At 41.0% G+C, this 23,080-nt stretch overlaps 2 protein-coding genes across 2 annotated transcripts; both read left to right on the plus strand.

Moving 5' to 3' along the window:
* The first annotated feature begins 6,787 nt into the window (after positions 1-6,787).
* On the plus strand, positions 6,788-9,135 carry LOC145447697 (DEP domain-containing protein 7-like). The gene is made up of 4 exons (XM_080325950.1): positions 6,788-7,205; positions 7,983-8,083; positions 8,680-8,755; positions 8,825-9,135. The coding sequence occupies exons 1-4, from the start codon at positions 6,933-6,935 to the stop codon at positions 8,978-8,980; spliced, it is 606 nt and encodes a 201-aa protein (XP_080182076.1). The 5' UTR covers positions 6,788-6,932; the 3' UTR covers positions 8,981-9,135.
* Positions 9,136-12,153: 3,018 nt separating this feature from the next.
* LOC145448076 (L-threonine 3-dehydrogenase, mitochondrial-like) lies at positions 12,154-21,232 on the plus strand. Its single transcript, XM_080326405.1, has 8 exons — positions 12,154-12,413; positions 15,676-15,789; positions 16,164-16,337; positions 16,796-16,944; positions 18,574-18,664; positions 18,725-18,843; positions 20,231-20,381; positions 20,852-21,232. The coding sequence occupies exons 1-8, from the start codon at positions 12,206-12,208 to the stop codon at positions 20,986-20,988; spliced, it is 1,143 nt and encodes a 380-aa protein (XP_080182531.1). The 5' UTR covers positions 12,154-12,205; the 3' UTR covers positions 20,989-21,232.
* Positions 21,233-23,080: the final 1,848 nt, after the last annotated feature.

A 23,080-nucleotide genomic window follows, 5' to 3' on the forward strand; every position in this document is an offset into this window, starting at 1 on the left:
ATTCCGACGGAGCCATGGCGCAGAGGTGGCTGGAATAGAACCACATGGCGCTCAACAATAGAGACCGAGCTAGCGCAACGCGGGCTATCGCTCGAAGACGCCCACGACCGCCCACACTGGAGGCGCTTAATAAGGGCCCAAAACTGATTATCTTGATGTTCATTTGTTTCCTGTTTTCTTTTGCCCTTTTATTTAATTGAAAGCCGATATATATATATATATATATATGTTGAATCGGGCTACAATTTTGGAATAACAGCGTTTAAATCCGTGCTTTTTCTAGGGCTATGGGCCCAACGATTCAGTTGCTCGAATCCGAGTCAAGCATCAATGGTAATAATGTGCGTCGATTAGCAGGGTAGTAACTCATTCAATCTCACTTTTATAGTTTTGACTCGAGTCAAGTCGAGTCATTTTCAATTCACCCCCGAGTCAAGTCCAAGTCCAAGTCTTCGAGCAGAGGGTCGAGTCCGAGTCATGGTATTATGACTCGAGTCCGAGTCCAAGTCATTGTGTTGACTGCTCAGTTTTCACTAAAAGTCTTGCTAAACCCACTTTTATAACTCTGTTTGGTGATATCGAATATTTCGCATTTATAATATACTAATTTCCCTCACTTTTAGCAGTTTCTGGTCGCATTTTCAAGTACCAGTACCAATAGACGAAATCCCAAGAGTGTGGTTACTTTACTATTATTCGAAATTACAATGAAATGTCGGTCTCGGCCGTCTGAATCTCGAGACGCATGACTTGGTTCGAGTCATGCGCAATGACTCGAGTCGGGTCGAGTCATTTCCGTATTTTGAAAAAACGACTCGATTCAAGTCGAGTCATCAGAAACTCGTGACTCGAGCCGGACTCGAGTCAACTCATATATAAATATGATAAGATGGTGTAAATGCAGGTCGAAACCACCTAAATATGTAAACGGCTTATGCCTTCTTCGTGAATTAGAAATACTGAATCCTGCTTGGTCCGGACACCGTACTGTAGAATAATCCAGTTTATCTCTAGAGTCCGATTACATACTAACACAAATGACATAAAATTGCACAAAATAATCTTGCGCTTGTACATAATAAATTTTGTCAAATATATGTTCCGGATGCATAATTCGGATTGAGATACAGGCACGATGTGTTGGGGTAAGTCTCGATTCATATTTGGTTAATGATCTATTGAGTCGCTTTTATATAATCCGGATGCCTAAATTATCGCTTGTCTCAACTCTGAATGACATGACTGTATTTAGTGCAAATGCGTTAGCTTCTTCCGATACCATTCATACACTTAGGCTTGCAGTAGCGCCGTTCAAATAGCAGATACAAGTTTTGTGATAATAAAATTGCTTCCAAATCGCACAAACACATCGTCGGCACGTGCAACTATTTATATATGTGACAACGCAGGGTCACGAACAAAACAGGTCAATGATAAAGGTTTCCGTTCGAACTATTTATCTTTCGACCATATGCATGAGTTTGTTTGCACAGGAATGCATGTAGTTTGATTGTGATATGATAACGAAAGTATATGATGTCACCGTCAAGTTGATACCAGTTTAATCACATTCTATGGAGAGCGGATTATGCATAGCCATCAAGGGTGTATAAATCGATGGAGAAAGTAGTGAGAATTAAATTCGTGAATGTTCAAACCTGACTCGCAATCGTAATCGGTACCTTAGGAATTATAGTTTTACAAGTTACGGATTCAGTCAAGGACAACCGTAGTGGCCATTTGGATCAAGATCAGCCGACTTTGTTCTCAATACCGAAGTATCGTTTCACTGAACGATTTGTGGGAATCCTTTCGAAAGTCGATGCAGTGTAGGAAACACAGGAGGAATCTGAAAACATACTCGAAATGTTTCTCCGGGCACGAAGCGACGAGTGTCTTGTATCATATCTTGTTGGGATGCGACAAGCTGCCTCGAAAACTGGAACGCGAACAGGTAGGGATAGTATTGCAATATCATACTGCTGCTGACATTATATTGTCATCATCCTTATTTTCAACTCTCCCTGTAATAACATGTAAAATAGTCATGTTAAAATTCGAACATGCTAAATGCCAATGAGATGTATATAACCACAAGACCGGACAAGATGTGGGTGCAATTTACGGGCATATCACGATATCAGCATCGGCATATGGTGTTTCCGGTGTATTTAGGCGTTCACTGGGCTTTTGATGGTTGTATCCCTCACTTGTCCACTTCCTAGTAGAGACTGATACGCTAAGTATATTGCTCATACTCGTATAGGTTGTGTGTGTGCAGTGTGCACCGTGAGTCTTCAAATCAAACCTTATTACTGTCATTTCAGGTTATCATTTATCAAGTTGCTTCAGTATTACCTTTCCAAGCACTTAATAGAGACTGTCAAAGGGAAATGGGAGAAAAGGGAATTCGCAGATTGTAACCGACTGTACAGGTAAATCGTCCCTCCTTGCCCTAGAAGTGCCATATAGTAATAGTAGGCTATACCAATTTGTCACTCAATTTTAAAAAATCCAAGTTGGAATTGCTCTATTTGTGTGCCTATGACCATCACGAATTTATAAATTGATCTGTTTAACTATACAGGTTGGTTGGATATATCACAAGAGCATTATTCGTCGCTCGAACGATGTCGGTATATCAGTATAGTCCTACGAGGTTAATATAAAAGTCCGCCTTTGATATACAGTCGAGCCCGGTTAATTCGGCGAAAAGTTAGCGGAGCCAAAATGTATCTAAATTTAGCGGAGTCGACTATATATCGAGATGTCGAACCGTGCCTTCAGACATTGGTATAAACGACCACTGCGATGAAATAGGGAGATGTAACGCCGCGATGCCTGACTAATAGCTACCAATAGCCATGTGTACATGGTGCTGGTTCAATGTCGTCACCATCATTCGGGATACTTCCTTGCCGTACCATTTTCACCGAATCTTTATCTTTCTTTGGCAGGTTTCCTGTCGAACAGAGAGCTTCGGAAGCTGATTCAACACACTGTCTATCGTATGAACCTCCCAAAAACAAAAACGTGAGTACAAAATTGAGGACTTATTAACAGTGTGGAAAATCGGAGCATTCTTTCTTATCGCGTTTAGACAAAGCTCAGAAGCCTAACTCCGTTAATAAAGGAAAGATTCGACCCTAACAGCATTCGCAACAGAAATGAGGAAGAATGCGGATCGCCAATCATCCGCCAAAGAATGACAGCATCACGTCTGGTACCGCGATGTCTTTATCCTCCCCCTCACAGACTCGAATTGCTCGCCGTAATTGTTCCATACGTGTTCGTACTTTTCACATTCCATGGTGTTGGTCAATTTCTGCAATACTAATGCTAGTTTTGATTATTTTCATCCTTTCGCCTATACCAGGGGCGGGCAACATACGGCCCGCGGGCCGGATCCGGCGCGCGAGGGGATTTTGTGCGGCCCGCTGACAGTTTTCGGTCTTACGTGATGAAGAGGCCCGCGTCGCCGTGTACATGCATTTAGGCACAAACATTTTCAAGCATGAACAGTAGCACGACAAAGCGACCTTCCAATACAACTGATGTTCACCGCATTGACGTAGCCAGGGGCGAATGGGTCCATGTCATTCCCAAATTTTTCGAGAATATTTCGTGATATTTATAAATAGTGGAATATTTTCGGGCAGATGGATTCAAAATAAAATCTTTTCGCGCGCGGCGCGTGGTTTAGTGTCTCTACGTGCGTGTCTTGATTATGAGAATACAGTATCATAAATACACTAGAATAGCCCGAGACCGTTGGGTTGCAGGAGTTGCGATAAGCTCATGGATGTATGATTGTATATTCTTATGCCATGATCAATGTTCATAATTATAATTATACGTGCTGTAAATTTTCGAAGAAACCACTTGCTCATACACTCACCAATACCATTGATCAAATTCATTCATATATGCAAAAACTTTTCGCGCTTCGCGCGACTATATGCCAAATATGATCGGATTTCGACTCGCATTCATATCACCGATTCGGGCTCGCTCGTGAATCGGTCGCCCAACTGCAGGAATGTGTGCGTCTCTCAATTGTATGTACAAAGGGTAGTGGAGGGTAGGATGAGCGGATCTGTGGCGCCTTCCCACGGGGGGAGTTACCCTGAAATCATTAAAAAAAAAAATCAGGAATCCGGCCCACCTCATGTTTATGTTCCCCTATCCGGCCCGCCGGATTAAGAAGTTGCCCGCCCCTGGCCTATACTAATATAAAACTGCTGTTACGGCAACTTTAAAGGTGTTGTCGCTGCGATGTTTGCTGCATCATGTTAGGCTGAGAGTAATCCATGTCCTATTCTACGCGGACTCCGAGCTAGATTGTGATGCCAGAGAGACAAGCAGAATATATATTCAAATCCAGACTGAAATCATTAAGAATATGATTATCACCAGGGTGGCAAATCGGCATGTATATACTACCGGTTTGTGGATTACAAGTATGGCCATGGTCATCCTATTGGACATGTCGGTCACAGTCATTAAAATATAGGAAGCAGGCAATGGTTCGTCAGAATCGCACAAACTACCAATCTAGTTAATTGACCGTCAACTAAGTACCGTATTTCAGTATAGTTCTAGATCTTGCTCTAGTTACAATTGCGCATTTTGGAAATCTAGAAGTTTGCACAAGTCCGAGTGATCGGTTCATGACAAGTTAAACGGTTATGTCGAATGTGGGCGTATAATTCTGTGGTCCCAACGTTCATATTCGGGTCATTGCTAGGGCTTTGTACAACGCTTCGAGTGCACCAATCTGGGCCGAGAATCAATTATGATGATTCGATTCGAGTAATGAGATTCGATGTTTTCGAGAAAAGAAAATATACGCCTTTCTCACTGAGAGTTATCTTATGAACGAAAAATAAAGTTTCGATACTTTTATCTACCCTCGGTTTTTCGTAACTCGGCTTCGAAAACATGTCGTAGAAAGATACTCAGGTTCGTTGAAACGACTTTTCTGTGAGTTCGTGATTTACCCGTGGCATTGTCACAAAGCGCCATGAAATAGTCACGGGAAGAATGTTTACAAAATTATAAGGATTAATTTTTTAATGTCAACCTAATTTTAAATACTGAATCCTGTCTAGTCCGGACCTTTCACCTGAGGATAAAACACAATTCAACACCGTGATATATGTATTGGTTCATCTTGCCTGTTGTCTATACTTCCAACAACGGATGACTAATTTCGTTACAACTTCGATACTAAGAAAATACTTAAAATACTTTTGAGATCGTCATGGACTTACATAATACATATAATCAAATTATGTTCCGGGTCAGTAATTCGTGTTCGAATGCAGAAAAGACATGTTGAATAAGGCCTACGTCTCGACTTAAATTGGGTCGCTGATATAATAGTTTATATATTCACGTGGCTTAAATTATCGCTTGTCTCAACAATATCAACCGTTTGGGCGGTTTGGAAAGACATGTTTCTATTCATCGTGAATGCCTTAGCTATATTTTCCAATATCATTCACATACGAAAGCCATGTTACGTTCATGCTCACAATAGCGCCGTACCACTGCAGTTAAAGTTTTGTGATAATAGAAATGCTCCAAAATCGCACATACCCTGCGAATTTATCACTTAATAAAAAAATAATCACCTGGAGGAAGCCCGTAGTCAATGGCATATACCCGCATTCTGCTGCTGGCTGTGATGTAGCTCTTGCGAATCACGACCCTCATACGGAATTTCATAACCGAAACGGGCTGGGGCAAAATTAATGTTTCGAGTTCATGGTAATACTCAGGGTTGTAACCAAGTCACAAGGCTCCGAGTCACAAGTCAATCTCACTTTTATAGTTTTGACTCGAGTCAAGTCGAGTCATTTCAATTCACCACCGAGTCAAGTCCGAGTCCAAGTCATCGAGCGGAGGGTCGAGTCCGAGTCATGGAATTAGGAATCGAGTCCGAGTCCAAGTCATTGTGTTCACTGCTCAGTTTCCAGTTAAAGTCTTGGTAAACCCACTTTTTATAACTCTGTTTGGTGATATCGAACGGCTCGCATTTAAAATATACCAATTTTCCTCACTCTTAGCAGTTTCTGGTCGCATTTTCAAGTACCAGTACCAGCAGACGAAATCCCAATAGTGTGTTGGCTTCGGAATTACAATTAAATGTCGGTCTGGGCCGTCTGAGTCTCGAGCCAATGACTTGGTTCGAGTCATGCGCAATGACTCGAGTCCAAGTCGAGTCAATACACAGATTGACTCGAGTCGAGTCGTGTCGCAATTGTATCGATTCCATTGTGATCAACACATTCCATAGGTTGTGCCGCGGCAAATTACTCTATTTGTTCCGTAACTACCGCACGCATCTAGCATTGGCGTCTGCATATACCCGGTTGTTACGGCCCCATAGGTATTGAAATGATGATAGACTATATATAATTATAAAATCACCGTTCACTTCCGACATACTTTGTGGTTAGTACCCTACAACCTTTTTGTGACACGGCATATGCACAGGTGCGACTATACTCCAGGCTATAAGATGTGTTTGTTACAATTGTAACAAAATGCAGTTGGAGAGAAACAAAGCTGCAGTGGAAATCATCCTGCATCCGTAAGTGAAATTTAGATTGCGACCTATTATCATTTAATCGCAAGGTTCAAGAACAAAATAGGTAATCATGAATATTTCCGGTCGAAGTATTGAGCTCTCAACCAGGCAGGCTGTTTGCAAACAAAGGCGTGTTGTTTGATGATGATGTCACAATCGGAGAAATCGTGTTACTGTCAAGTCGATACAGGTGATATTCGTCGCTTTCATTCTGGAGAGCGGATTATGCATGACAACCAAAGGCATATAAATGGACAGAGAAAGTATTGCGAACTCATACTTGGCTGTCAATAACTGGATTCGAACCAGCATACGTTTGGAATTATAGTTACTCAGAATGCAGCACGCCATGTCTCAGGATACAGTTCAGGATAGTAGCAGACATCGCCCGGATGAATATCGGTCGTCTTTCCGATCAAAGCCGACCTACCGTTTCACTGAGCTATGGAACGAAATGTTGCAGTCCTTTCGAAAGTCGATGCAGTGTAGGAACCACCGAAGGAATCTTAAAACTTACTCGAAATGTTTCTCTGGGCATGAAGCGACTGATGTGTTATATCATATCATGTTGGGGAATGAGAAATTGCCTCGGAAACCCGAACGCGCACAGGTAAATAGCTACATTATTTATTAATATCGTCTCTTGTTGCTATGCTGTCACCCAGACCTTTTACAAGAATCACAATTTTAATATGTACGGTAGCTATAGAATGGTAGAACATGACCATTGAGCATGCAAATTTGGACCATTCGATGTTGCCAGGAAGTGTCTGATGAAAAGATCTGAATTGATGTAGATTACGTATTTCAACATCACCGTATGTACTGCCGCAGGTGCGGTAATTTACAATGGATCTATAGCTGCCCATATGACATGAGAATGTACTACATGTATAGACCTACTGCACAATGTACATTTGTACATGTAACGCGAAACAATAACTTCATATTGTTAATTTATTCGCTAAAAGCTTTTCGACTAACTCTCATCAGTAGCGAACGTTAGTGATGGGGTGAATAACGTTCGCTACTGATGAGAGTTAGTCGAAAAGCTTTTAGCGAATAAATTAACAATATGAAGTTATTGTTTCGCGTTATTCTGAAGTTCTGTACCACAAATCACTTATTTGTACATGTGCAAAGCACTGTTGAAAAGCTTGCACTCTGTTCTGCTCTTTGTCGTTGAGATTTAATGCTATTGTAAGAAAATGTAGGATGTGTCGTGAAAATGACAATTTTCGAAACAACATAGCATCTTAATACCAATCCTCAGGAATAAATTGTCTCCCAATAGAATCCCAAGTGCCTGTACGTAGGATATAGATGAGTAAAAATTTCTGTACGCACGTTCAGTCGTTCCGGTCAACACGGATAATACTTATTTCAGGCAGTCAAGCTTCTTCAGCACTACCTTTCCAGTCACTTAATAGAAACCGTAAAGGGAAAATGGGAGGAGGAAGTGTTCGCAGATTCAAGCCGACTTTACAGGTAAATCTCAAAACCAAATCGCTATGAAGTGCAATAACAGAACAAATTTCGCAGCTGGGTTGGACCAAGTCGTATCGCCGGATATCCCAGCTTATTCGCACTGCATAAAAAGTGCGATAGACTAAGTAAGAAAGCTATACAGATTTAAAATAAATCATGTTTCATGCAACTACTTGCTTTCCCAGTGACTGCAATTAACATCAGAGCATTGTTGATGCATCCCGTTCTTAGAAAAACCATGGTTATTTTAATTATTATAATATAAATATTGTGAAGCATGGTGACCTGTTTGTGGATAATGTTGACCATAATGCGCAAAATTTAAGCGATTGCAGTTCCATGAAGTTAATACAAATGAGACTGCGCAATCTGCTGTATTTTGTATATAGAACTTTAGAACTCTAACGATTTCTTATATAAATATAAGATAGAAAGTTTGGAAGATGCTAAAAGGGAATCGGTTAAAATTATGCTTGTCGCTGGTTCAATTGGGAAACATTTTCAAATTGAAGTTACCCGTGAGACTCTGCTTCGATATCTCAGTAACAAGGGCAATTTGTTGCCTAGCCACCTAAACATTTCTAACTATTTGTCAGGTTTCCCGATGACCACATAACTTTGGGAGGCAATTCAAATTGCAATGCATCCAACGAAACTTCCGAAAGCAAAATCGTAAGTAAAAATTTACAACTAAACAGTATAGCTGTAGAACGTGGTGTCATTCATTATGTTTGCTTTTAGACAACACTCAGAAGACTGACTCCATTAATAAAGGAAAGATTCGCCCCGAAGATTCACTCCGGACATAAGAAGGCGGAATGCGGATCACCAACGCTCCGCCAAAGACGAACAGAGTCCAGGCTGTTACCGACATGCCTTTTTCCGGCGACTAAATGATTCCATTCTCGCGACACGGTGTTCTATAGTTTCCTGTACCTTTCACGCCCCATTCTATTGCCCATTTTATACTATCCTTCATTCAAGTTTTACTTCTTTATTTCTGCTATTGTGCCAAACAATATAAGGAAGAAAGGTTAAAACCTTCCGTATAACTGTTTAGTATCGTAGAGATTTATGGTGCAAGTTGTTCAGTGAAATGTCAGATAGAGGGGGATACAGGTTCAAATGATGACTAGCGCCGACAGCGAGCATAATTTAATGCCCGTATTACGAAAAAAGTTGTTGATTCGAGTTGCATGACCCGATTGCCAACAATCTGCCTATGTGCCATATTGACGATAAGTGTTGCAGGTTTATGTTGTGATGAGAGGTACTAGCAACTGTTGCGACCTACAAAAGTCCAAGTCCAATAGTTCCGGCATTTCAAGGCTTCAAAAATTCGTTATAATGTGAGTCTGGCTACAGAAGCAATGACCATCTTCACAATTATTCAAATGTAACCCGAACGGATCATAAAAGCTCGTTTTATCTTCAATGATTTTTGATCCTACATTATAATCATTTTGAGAGCATTGTGACTTATTGCGCTATATTTTGAAATAGGTTTAATGGGTGCAGAACCCTGTTAAAAAGTGTTGCAACGTGTACCAAATTTAATCAAGCATCCTGCGTCTCCAGCCTCGTCGGGATTTTCGTTGCCAATCACGGTTTTGTGCGAAACAAAGATTTCATATTGAAAATGTATTCACTGCAAGCATTTCAATAAATGATTTTAATGACGGCCAACATCGTTGTTTCATTGCACCATAAGAAAACGGCGTGATTTGGTTTCAACGCTATAGTCGGCTATTTGGGATATCAAGTTCTTACGATGAATCGCCGCCCCATGTAGTAATCCGAGAAGAACTGACGGGTGGAAGTATCGGAATATAATTCAAAGGAAAGCGCTGATTAACAAATGCTCGCACCTCAAAGTATCAATGAAATTGAAAGTCCCACTGACAGACCCACGGCTCTTCGAGGATGTCATAGATTTCACTCTTTCAACGAATGCAGTAATCTAATGCATGAACAATCATCGCAAAAATGGCGAACAAAACCATTGAGTTAAAATCGCCAATCAAATCGTACTCTACAACAACAATAACTCAAACGAAAATGGAAAACCTGAAGTTGTCCAGTATCGAATGACCTCCTCGGACAGCATAAAAAGTGAATAAGCACACTATATTAGTTTAGTTATGGAGAATATGATTACAGTAAAATCACGAAAGGTTGAAAGGTTGACAACGTACTCTTCACGGCAGGGACGGCCAACCCGTGGCCCGCGAGAAGGTTTTGAGTGGCCCGCGAGGTAATTTCCGAAATTAGTAATATTATCAAAAATGGACTGCACAGATTGTGGTGTGAACTTACAAGGCCAACCAAAACTCTGATTAGTCTGGCTGCAACACTTGAAATGTGATGACTAAAATATCAGATCCAACGCATTGGCAGATCCATGAGACAGTCACATTTTGGTTTATCTTCGTACACTACAATAAAGCAGAATAATTTGCGATAGATTTATCAAAAGTAAAAAATTTCTACACACTTCGCGCAACATGTTGTCACTCGATTTCTTGCTTTTAATATTGTTACCCTTTTGTGAAGATGAAAGAAAGCCTAATGTATCAGATTGAGTCTAACTTTATTCGCGATTACGACACAAAGTGTCGTTTAACATATGCGACCTGCGTTTGCGCTCGCAGAAAGACCGTCGACTATATGAAACCTAGGCACAAAATGATTGACCCATGTTGGTCGAAGCTTTCGATATCGATATGTCCAGGCGCAGAATAGTCCTTCCCTTGCAAACTGAGCCTAGCGATATACAGCAGACCCGCATTATATTCAAGTGACGATATTATTGACCTATGGACTTCGAAAAAAATTCGCGCTTCGCGCGGCTTGTAGCCCGCGCAGTAATTTGTCAATCAAATGTGGCCCTTTGGCTGAAAAGGTTGGCCACCCCTGCTTCACGGCAATGCTTATCCGAATGGTTTTACAAGAGGAATTTGTATTTACCGATCGAGACATTCATTACAGACACCCTTATGGCTTTCGATGCAGTAAACCCTGAAATAAAACAGTCATTGCCGTATCCAGGATGACGAAAAGAGCCATGCCCCCTACCATAACATTTGACGCAAATTAACATAAAATAAAGTCTCTTTGGCCAGACACTAGTGTTCATGATTACGTTATGCCTTATGATTAATTATATTATGAGTATGCTTCTACTTCGCTACGTACAACAATCGATGTGATCAGCATATGTAAGGTCATCAACGCTGTATGCCGAACAAAGGCGGGACAGACTATGAATGGACATAATTCGCACCGTCATGCTGTTTTACTGTGAAATTTATATGTCATTAAAACGCATTAAAAAACTAAATTACAGAACACTTTACATTACTGCATTTAGACTTATATTTTCTCCGTTTTTGCCGCCGTCGCAGATACAGAGAGGTGTGTCAGTCACGTGACCCGCTCATGTCAAACTTCAGGTATCAGATCACATCGATTCTTTTGTAGTTTACCTATTAGATCAATTGTCTTGTGTTTCTTTTCTATTATCGTTCAAAACACACACCTGACAAGTTAAAATAAAGTCATGTCACTTCATTACCCCGCAGGAGATACTGAGGGAAGAGTTTATAATTGGATTAATTAGGTATACTGTTCAGGATATTCGGGATTTGATAAATCATATAACTTCGCAGCGCCCGAGGCAAGGAAAGTGTAAGTTTTCAACACGTGAAACTGAATTGCGATTGTTTTGTGAATGATATATACAGTATATATATACAAACGGACGATGTGGATAGTCCATGAGTGTAGTCGAGGCTCGTCGGAGTCGTATCTGAAGAGTGCGCAAAATGAGTCCAACTTTCCAACTGCACAGTCTCTATAGACAGGATTTGCCAATCATATGAGGTTTAAGGGTCAATATCTGAACAGATGATTTCGTTGAACAACAGATATTTGAGCCACGAAACCCATACACTTGGTAATTTTCCCTGCATGATAGTATGCGAAGAGCGATCCACTATATTGTTTTTCCGCCATGCAATTACAGTATATTTATAGATATGTGTCAAATCGGTGGTAGGCAATACGGTGAACTTTCATCCATTTATTCCATTGCAGGCAGGTTAGAAACTTTGAACGGTCATAATGCGTAAAGGAATAATAAATATTGGTCGATGCGTCGCCGACCATCCCAGGTCGGTAATAGCGAAACTTTCTTCTGTTGCACCCACTATTGGGCATTCAAAGTGTGTTAAAAGTACCAAAGAAAGTCGGCCGTCATTCTCCTCGAGTCCTGCGTCACAAGTTATGTCTGAAATACAAGACAACTCAGACACGAGAGTCTTAATTACAGGTAACGTATTGTCTAATGCAGAGGTCTCAAACACGCGGCCCGCGGGCCGCATGCGGCCCTCGAGAACATTTTGTGCGGCCCGCGAAGGCATTTTTCAATTTCAAGTATTCCACAATATATTCTAGTATCATATATCTTTTTTTAGATTTAGGAACTTGAAGTTTACTCTAAAACTACTACAAAAACCTGAAATCTAAACAAACTTCACTATCACATCGCTTCCTAAAATCTACCATGCAGTGGAAGATCGCTATCACGTCACATTTCAGGTTCATGGTGACAAAACATGAACCGTTGATGATTCGTGACTGAAAATTGTGATTTTGTGTGGTGCGACCTTTCGTCAAATTACTCGATTTTGGATTGACTGAGTGATAAACTAAAAGTGACTCGAGTTGAGTAGGGTCGAACATTAATATCAGAGAAGGACTTGACTCTCGGAATAGTGACTTGGCAATCCTACGGACGCAAAAATCTAGGAAGCTGTCGTGGGGAATAGTAATATATCAAAATCCCTTAGCTTGCGTTGCGTAGGGTATATAGAATATAGATAGAAATCTAATCAGGTCTGTATTGAAACCATCGGCATTCTGTGGCCCCCGTGACATATATTTACATCCTGGATGTTGTTTGTGCTCTCTGTCCATGTTATTATCGGTTGCGAGTAAGGTAGTGGTACGCTCCACAGCTGCAACACCAATGGATTCTTCCGCGATTAGTCATTTCTATTACAGGGGTTCCTAACCAGGGGTCCGTATCCCCTTCGTGGTACAAAGAACCACAGGGGGTACCAGATGCATTGTGGAAATTGGCCTATAAGCTGTGGAATACTTTCTGGGCTAATTAATTAGCAAACTGGAAAATATTATTCGCGCTACGCGCGGTTTTATGTGAATGGGCTTTCTGATTGTTATAGGACCCATATCAGAAATTGTGTTGAAAATCGACAGGGGGCACTGGAAATCTAATTGAAAGTACAAGGGGTACGATCGCTAAAACGGTTAAGAAACAATTCTATTACTATGGAACAATGATGATTATATTTAAGTTGTTATTGATCTGTTCCAATATTAATCGAAGAAAACTTAACGCTGGTTTAATTTGACTTTGGCAATGACAGTAACAATAGCCTATACTTATCACGAGTATATCAGAAACCCCGATTAGGCTACACCGCTCACATGCTCTGATATCAGATCAATCTTTGGTGAATTCTAAAATATTCTACATAAAATTGTGGCATTTCAAAGGTCCACTAGCTGCAATATTACAACTCGACAGTGTCGTACCAGTAAACAGAAGACTCTTGTTTCGTTGGCTTTTACTAACTTAAATCTCGGCGTCAAATAGAACAATAACAGTAACAGTAGCGATTTAAGTAACAGAGGAATTGGAAACTAATGATTAGAAAAGCAATGATTACATGATGCACGATGGCTTGAATACAAAAGAGTATACGAATCACCACAGACAGCTTTTACGATGTCATGATACATCGTCTCGCATGATGTCTAAACTCATTATTTCTAACAAATTATGCCCGGCACAAAAACTATTTTATTCAAATATTTGAAAATGTGATTTGTTCGTGCCAAGCGTGAATAGTATAATAGTAAATTGCATTTTCTCGATGGTTGTGGAAAGCCTGTCTGCAAGGTGCCGTTAAATAAGGCCTAGTTGGATATTATAGATTGAATACCCCTATTTATTGATGCTGCGGCCCGCGGGTCATCACAAATTAGGAAATTGGCCCGCAAGCACATCTGAGTTTGAGACCTCTGGTCTAATGTCTGCCTCATAATTAAAAAGCTCCTTTGTCGCTGTATTAACTGCCACCAAGCGACGGTGTTCAATGTAAACAATTGTGGTCGCAGTCGATATCTACCGACGCTAAGGCTGTTGGTATCATGTTGTAGGGACATAGCAATGTCAATCATATATTGCACAAGCCTTTTCATTCTATTATGTGTCGCCAGCAAGCGATGGTAGGTAATGGAAATAATGTTCTAGTCAACTGCACATGTCTTAAGTCGTTATTGTGAAGGGATCTTGAAAGGGAAGCTTTAGATAAAATGTCTTGTCCATTCGCTACCGTTATATAAAATGTGTTTTCATCAAGGTTTTCGTGGCGACATCATCCACACATATCGCTATAATCTACCTATCCCGAACACATATAGGCTACCTACTTTTCACAATGCGCATTGCCAGGGAACGATGTCTGGAAAATGCCCCCTGGTAATATGCGGGCAGACGATGTGTCATGGAACGTGTCTTGAATCATGGGAAAGGAAATCTTGTAGACGTATCCTCATTCCTATCCATGAACTGATTGACTTCTTAAAGTATGCATCTCCAGAATCGGTAAAGCGATATATATCTCAATACCAGAGGTGGTCAGTAGCGAAGTACTTCTACTTTTTCGAAGTACTCAAGTAGTTATCCTCTACTTCTGGTACTTACTCAAGTAGATCTTTTTTCGCTACTTCTACTTCTACTTCGTAATATTTTGTGAACTACTTACTTACTTTTCGCTATTTTCAGTTTGTCAAGTAGAAGTAGTTTAATCTCCCAATAAGAAAGATAGCCTACGGAATTTCTGGGCTGTTTTCACGTAGGACCAACATTTAGTCTTTATAAAAGTCATGTAACACCCATAATTTTCGTTGCGCTTCGCGCACAGTAGTTATGGAGTCACAAATATGTTTTAACGAAAGTATCGCTGAATATAATTTAGATACTGGGCTGCGTGGTTTCGTTCACACCGCATTGTCGCTTATATCCAATTTTTCATCACAGTAAGTATTGCCCCAATAGCGTTTGAAACTATCGTTTTGCACATTTGCTGATTTTGACAGTCCATGCGAACGAATTACGATCGTTTTCACAACTACTTACTTACATGAGTAGATTTAAAGTCAGTCAATTCTACTCCTACTACAAGTAGTTTTAGATTTCTTATGTAAGAAGTATTCTACTCGTACTTGAGTAGATTTTTTTCGTCGCTTATTCTAATTCTACTTGAGTATCTTTCTTGACTACTTTGAACATCTCTGCTCAATACCACCAAGATGTTATACTATACACCTCGCAGATATTTTCGAGCGAAATCTTTCCGGAACTTCACACTATTTTTGATCGCCAAAATATGGTCGTATCGCTGTTTATGATCCGTGTTGTACTATTTTGTGTGACATTTTTTTACCGGGCAAATCTGTTTGCCTGTCTGTCTCCTGTATAAAAGGGATTTTTATTTCTCCAGGTGGACTCGGTCAACTCGGTCTCGGTCTCGCCAGAAACCTCAGAAAATTGTTCGGCAACAAAAGCGTGTTACTGTCAGATATTAAGAAGCCAACACCAGAAGAGGCTGCATCAGGTACCGAGTCGATAACCTCGTTACGCTACGAATTTTTTAGAATTCAAAATATTGTCCCGACCTCGTATACACATATATTTGTATCCGGTGGAGGTTTGGCGACTCGGCCGGTTAAGTGAGTAAGTTATAATTAACGTACAATCCGCACGGATGACTGAAACATTACTTCAATCAGTGGCCGTTAATTGTCCAGTCCGACATCGAAACCACTTTGGATTGGAACACCAGAATACAAAATCGGCGCCCTGACCAATAAAACTTACTGTTACTCAAGGTCAAGATTTTGGCGTATACAGATTTTCTAGTTATTCTAAAGACACTCTGTATTCGGCCCATTAGAAGTGAACTTATTCGACTCAATTTTACATGTGCAGGCCCGTTTGTGTTTGCTGATGTTCTCGACTTGCAAAGTCTCAGAAAGATTGTTGTGAATCATGGAGTGGATTGGATAGTCCACTACAGTGCCCTCTTGAGTTCAATAGGAGAGATGAATGTACCTCTAGCGATGAAAGTAAACATTGAGTCGGTACACAACGTCCTCGAGCTTGGTGAGTAAATTAATTACCTTATTCGAAATTACGATATTATATCAGAGACAGTGTTGGAACGACTCGACTCATGACTTGACTGGAGTTAGACTATAGGGTCGCGATCTTTGAATGGCTTGACTTAACTCCAGTCACGGCCGCAAAAAGACCTTAACTGGGACTCGGCCTATGAGAAATGTGAAATGGTTCGTGACTGGGATACAAATATATGGGTAAAGATTACCACATATTCTACGTCTCGAAGCATTCTGTATGTCTCAGTCGCACTAGAAGCGATCAATTCATTATTACTAATCCAGAAAGTCACCGTAATCGGACTGCTGGTTCATCAAATTTATTTAGCACGAACTGCACTAGATAATACAAGTTGTTGAATGGGATTGAGACAGTTTCGTCACACACCGAGTTGATTTTGTCCGGAAGATATTTTGCTTATCTAATTCCCGTTCATTTTCCAGCTAGAGAATTCGATCTACGGGTGTTTATTCCCAGCACTATTGGAGCATTCGGTCCCGAATCGCCACGAGACCCAACTCCGGATGTCTGCATTCAAAGACCTAAAACAATATACGGAGTGGCGAAGGTCCATGCCGAATTACTGGGCGAGGTAAATATTATAGACTATGGTGACTTCATTACAGTGTTGGGATGACTCGAGTCACCTTTTTCGTATGACTTGACTTGACTCGAGTCATTTTGCACAAATGACTTGGGTTGACTTGACTCGCCGTATCAGAAATGTGAATTGACTCGTGACTCGGAGCAAAATCCACAAGTCATTTTCAAGTCATATCAAGTAATCGGTGTCGATAAAAATCACTGTTTTTGCATGTGTTCGGATTGTTCGCGAAACGGCGGCGTACCCCGTGAGAGCGACCAATTATTCATTGATCGTGCGTTTTACTGAGCCTCCATTGTTCTCTCAAATAATTTGACCACAAACCAAGTGATTGAAGCTTACAGCTTACGTTATCGTGAGCAATAAATTAATTTATTAGCAAAATATTTATATCTGTTATCTGTTCTCTGTTCTTACCTTAACCAAACCTCTTGTTTTATTGAAATTGAATTCGAATATAGTTTATATACTCCTCAACCATTGACGCAGGCTCAATCTGTATTTCTGTCTGATCGCCAAATGCAATGACGTAATCGTGCCTCATACTTCTAAAATACAACTTGACTTGAATTGCGACTTGACTCGTGACTTGACTTGACTAGACTCGAATTGACTCGAGTCACCTCCAAAAATCTAGTGACTTGACTTGACTCGAGTCTCCTTCGAAAATCGATTGACTTGACTTGACTCGAGTCAAAATGTGCAGTGACTCGAAATGACTTGTGACTCGAAGGTAGTGACTTGATCCCAACACTGCTTCATTGTGTTACGAACTCAAAACTCATTGCCGATCGATAGAATTTTACTAACTAAACTACAACATTGGCGTCAGCTCAAAGTTACAGCAAATTTTGGTTAAGCTTATCCGTGCAATCAGACCGTACCAATAACGTTGTACGGCCTCGCCAAATTACAGATTCCCTAATGCTCGAATCTGTGCTTACTCCAAGCAGTATAACGAATAAATGATGCGAGAAAACGGAGAATCTGAAACATGTAGCCGAGAGCTGGTGGGATCCCATTTTATCACCGCAATTCTCCATTTCAAAAAGTAGCTGCTCATGTGGGAAACAACTGACCTCCAACACCGCTCTTCCAGTCAGGCGTACCGAAACCCCAAACGAACATTCAAACAACACTCTCCGAAAAAGTAATACCTTGAACGATACTTGAAATAACCATACCGTAAATACTAGTACGATACTCATTGGCAAACATATTTCAAACGCAAAAAAGCATGTTTGTTCACGTTCCATCTAAACTCTGCGCATGTCCTAACAAGTAATCACTGATCGGACGTGACCATCCACACCGAGTTGCGCGTAAATAACCCCAGTAAGCTGGTTATTACAGCCGTCTAGTGGCACCGTGAACAGGCTGTGAAATGTCTCCCAATTGACCTCCCAATTGATCAGACCAATTACGGCACACTTCCAAATATTTATCAGTCATGGTGGAATGGTAGATCATCAATCTAAAATCATCCCACGGACTGACAATAAACCCCTATACCAGCGGGTCGGTAGTCCGGTCAATCGCGACCGACGTGTCAAGCGTCAATGTGTGAGGTCATCTTTTCACATATGTTGCTGAAATAATTTTTCTCCATCCCCACAGTACTACCACCATCGATACGGGGTGGATTTCCGATCACTGCGTTATCCCGGAATTATTTCATCTGAAAAAGAACCTGGAGGTGGAACAACAGGTAAAGGAATACACCAAAGTCACAGTCCGCATACGGAATGACAAAGATAACCGATTGCAGACTACGCGGTGGATATTTTCCAGTCCGCGTTGACCAGTGGGAGGTTTGCATGTAACTTGGAGTCAGACACGAGGCTGCCTATGATGTATATTGATGACTGCATACGGGCAACGGTTGATGTGAGTACAAGTCACGGTCAAGTAGGCCTAATTGATGCAATGAGTTTTACTTGTGACGCTGGACTCCGAAGGTCGTGTTTAGAGCTCCGTTCATCACATAATACCGATGTATATTATGACTTCAGCAAGTGGGTGGTGTTAGCCCGTCCGTGCCCGTAATATAGAACCGTCTCACGAATTCTTATGAGAGCAGCGTAGACTGGTTACTTTCCATGATTTTTTATACCAAAACAAGCTGAAAATATGACTTTTGTGATAGAGCCGACCGATAAAAATTGAAATCCCAGCAAATCGAGCACGTTGCCCCGTAGCCGTTCAAATTTCCGATGCCATTGACAATGTGGAACGCTGGGAAACCCTTAACCGTCGAACATACCTTCTACAACAGGGGCGGGCAACTTCTCCAGTCGGCGGGCCGGATATAGGAAAATTAGGAACTTGGCGGGCCGGATTGCTGAATCGATACATTATTCGCCCATTTATCCACATATACAAGGGATAAATCGTATTCAATGAATGTATTTTAACGACAGCAATGTAACTTCGAAGCCATTTCTCGCCAATAATGACGAAGACAATGTGGATTTGAAAACAGCATTGTCATACAGGCACCGCGATGTCTGCTTCTCTATGATCAATCAACACGCGGTGCAATTCTTAATTAAGATTTCAAGGCGTTCGATAAGCCCGGTATCCAAGTTTACCAAGATATCAATTCATTTGGGTTTAGTAGGGGACGAGATAGTGTGGTTCTTCAACTATGTGGCCTATTTTATCTCGATATTGAATTCATGCGGCCCGCGGCCTCCACGAAATTTGAAAGTGGAGACCCCTGACTCGTTTTGAGTTGGCGACCCCTGGCTTAAGCGGTGTCTTACAGAAGCCTAGAAGTGATCCGTGCTAGAAGTCGACGGTTACGGAATCAAAAATAAGAATTATCGGCCTGGTGTAAATGACCATTGTAGTCGACAAACACCATCATGATTACAACAAATGACATTAAGGATTGAGTACACCGTACATGCCGATAATGCAATAAGTCTTCTCGCTTCGACGAATTTACGCGTAAGCTCCACCCTCGCTCGCTGCGCAAGTGGGCATACATGTGTATAATGACATACAGTCACTAAAATTTGACGTATGTAAGCAAGTAGTGGGGAATCTCGGCAGACTGGGGCCGCGGGTCACACTATCATGTAACACGGAAAACTGTCCGCCAGCCGGACAAAATCCCTTCGCGGGCCGTATGTTGGCCGCCCCTGTTCTACAACCACTAACCTCTGGTGTATGTTGTGCTGGAGAACATGCAACGCAGGTCGTGTTAGAAAATGTATTTTCGTGGTCACGGTCAGCGCCTAAACGAAAATAATAAATATTTTCTTTCTAGTTCATGGGATTTCCTAGCGACAAGCTGAGTTTGAGAACCTACAACATCCACGCAATGAGCTTTACTCCGGAAGAGCTAGCAAGCGCAATAAAACGACGAATAGCGAACTTCCAAATTGAATACCAAGTAGTCCAGAGGATGCAAGATATTGGTGAGTTTTTCCATGTGGATTCTAGCATGAAAATTACGAACGTCCGACAGTGGCGTCCGATGGTGACGTCTAAGAGCAACGCAGGTTGTCTTTGTCACATGGTGTCATTCTTGAGACGCTGCTCTAAGATTATGTTGAAGTAAAATTCAAGTTTTCTGCCTTCAATCAGTGCAATGTCGAAACTTCGTTAACGCATGCGTATTTTCAAATAGAAAATTAAATGTTCGAAAGACACACATGTAAACCGATTGTAAAGGGCAAGGTAGACGTACAGTGCCATTTCGTTACTAAATAAAAGTAAAAGTGGCTACCGACAATTACTGAGCACCTCTATGTAAACAAGGTGGAATACTTTTCGCTCGCTCAACAGCATTATCAATCTATAGTTTCTACACGTACTTTGTATCACCAAATCTGGATATATCAAGACTTGCATTCGGGTTTGGCTGTTACCAGTTTGTATGTTTCAGCTGATAAGTGGCCGAAGCGATTTGACGACGCCAATGCCCGAAAAGACTGGGGGTGGTCGCACGAATACGGAGTAGACGAACTCGTTGAAGTTATGTTGAGAAAGACCAAAGCGAAACTGGATGGTGCTTCCCGATAAATCGCATATACGTTGCCATCAAGCCAATTCCGCCCAATACTGTAACGTGGATGGATAGTGATATATATGCTAGATTTGATTCTTCACACTTATTTCGGCACTATTTATACGAGTATACTTATCGGAACATTTCATACTAGCTCGCATACAATTGAACACTATGAAAACCAAGATGATGATAATGTTGATATTCCTATTTCGACGGACCACGGATATAATCATATATACATGCGTCTGAATCGAACCCTGTTTAATTTCTTCGTAAACAAACAGTCAAGTAGCAGTCGGCATATAGGTGCTTGTGGTCAGCGTCCCAAGCGGTTAGACTTTATTGAGTCGTCATCGCAAAGTCTTCGATCAGAACCGGACTTACGTCAGGCAGCGTGAAATGTATTGTTGTTGTCTGCCAACTAATATGACGTGCATCAGAAATTCGGGAAGGCAACCAGTGGCGTTTCGGTCATCGATAAGTGCAATAGTAGCAACATTCTTCGATTGGTAGATCTTAGCAATCAGTGCCGAATGTTAGCTACTCGTATCCGCAGAAAATAGTCCATTTTATCGATCATCAACCGCCTTCGAAAGTTAGAATAGCTGCGGAAGTAAGCGAGTTGTCAGTCATAGAGGTGAAAATGCAGGGTTCAGCATGCAATACCCTTACTCAGTGATTCTCAAACCGTTGGTAAACCATAGGCACAATCGATTGTTAAGCACTTGTATGCTTATTGCTTAAGTTGTTAATCGTTTTCTAGAGAGCGATCGCGTCATCGTTAATCTTCTATATCACATAGTACTACATAGTTCTGGAGACATCCTAAGCCTGTTTTTTTTTCATCCAGATCTGGACTTTTCGAGCATTACCACCGTTTCCGGGGTTTGGTCCGAAAATCTGGATTTTTTCAGCATCATATTTGCTGACATAACTTTTCCGTTTCGGAAATATATATCGGGGAGTAAGATAACCATGTCCATTGCCGACAAATGAAGACGGTGTTACTCTAATCATCGACTAAATCCACTAATTGTATGCAAAATATATAGAGTCTTCTTAGTATTAGTGAAAACCATATTGATTCAGAAATCTGGCGCTTTCGGCGAACTAACGATTATGTAATTTGTTTCCGACCTGCCATACTGATTGATAAATTGCATGTTGCTTGTGACTATGATAATCCAGCCTGTTATCAACTTGGAAATGCCGGATTAAATGCTACCGACCCGTTCCAAAGTCAATGGGGCGTAAAGGTGTCCCCTCACCGGAGAAATATGCCGTTTTAGAAACATTATAGGCGTATTGCATCCATCGCTACTATCTGAGGGAAAAATTACGAAGGTAAAGAAATGACAAAATCAAGAGGATACAACTAAAAATGAAGTCGTTGTGCATATCAACGGTGGACTGGTTACCAGGCTAGTCTCTTCCGTTGCTGTGCTTATGGCAAACTTCGTATCTCAATCTTCGTTTTAGGATTGTAAAAGTGTAAAATATTTGCAACAAAAATAAGTTGAGACTGAAGATGCCAGACGTACCTCGTGCGCACGCGACTGAACATTGAACAGTAAACGGTCTATTTCACTCTAAGATGGAATCACGTGCTTGGACAATCTATATCAAACATCAAACAGATACAGTGAAAAGCGATTATATTTAATATTTAAGTACACTGGTATTATTGTCTGCCACCATATCAGGGAAATGTTGATATTACGAGCAACCCCTCTTTTAAATAGGGCTAAAATATCAGGACGCTGTCATAGTATAAAATCCTTCGAATAAATTGTAAACTAATTTTATGTGCACTTCCTTCGCCTTTACTGTAAATTTATTCCCATTCTTGTCAGAGTTGATGCAAATAAAACTGATTCGAATTCACATAGCGTGAGATGAATTTTCAATTTCAAAAGATAAGACGATGAGTCATGAATTTTAGCCGGATTTGCTCGTGGGGGTTGTGTTTTACTACATCCAGCTATCAGTTACAATGGTTTTCGGTGCGAAATACGTCATATGTATAGTTATGGTAGACATATTTTCTCATAACTACCTTCTTAGCGGGAAATATGTAGTAGAGATAGCTAACACCCGTAATGC

The sequence above is a fragment of the Botryllus schlosseri genome, chromosome 10 (genome assembly GCF_051294905.1).
Source record: "Botryllus schlosseri isolate E-star chromosome 10, Bs_hap1, whole genome shotgun sequence".
Lineage (NCBI taxonomy): Eukaryota > Metazoa > Chordata > Ascidiacea > Stolidobranchia > Styelidae > Botryllus > Botryllus schlosseri.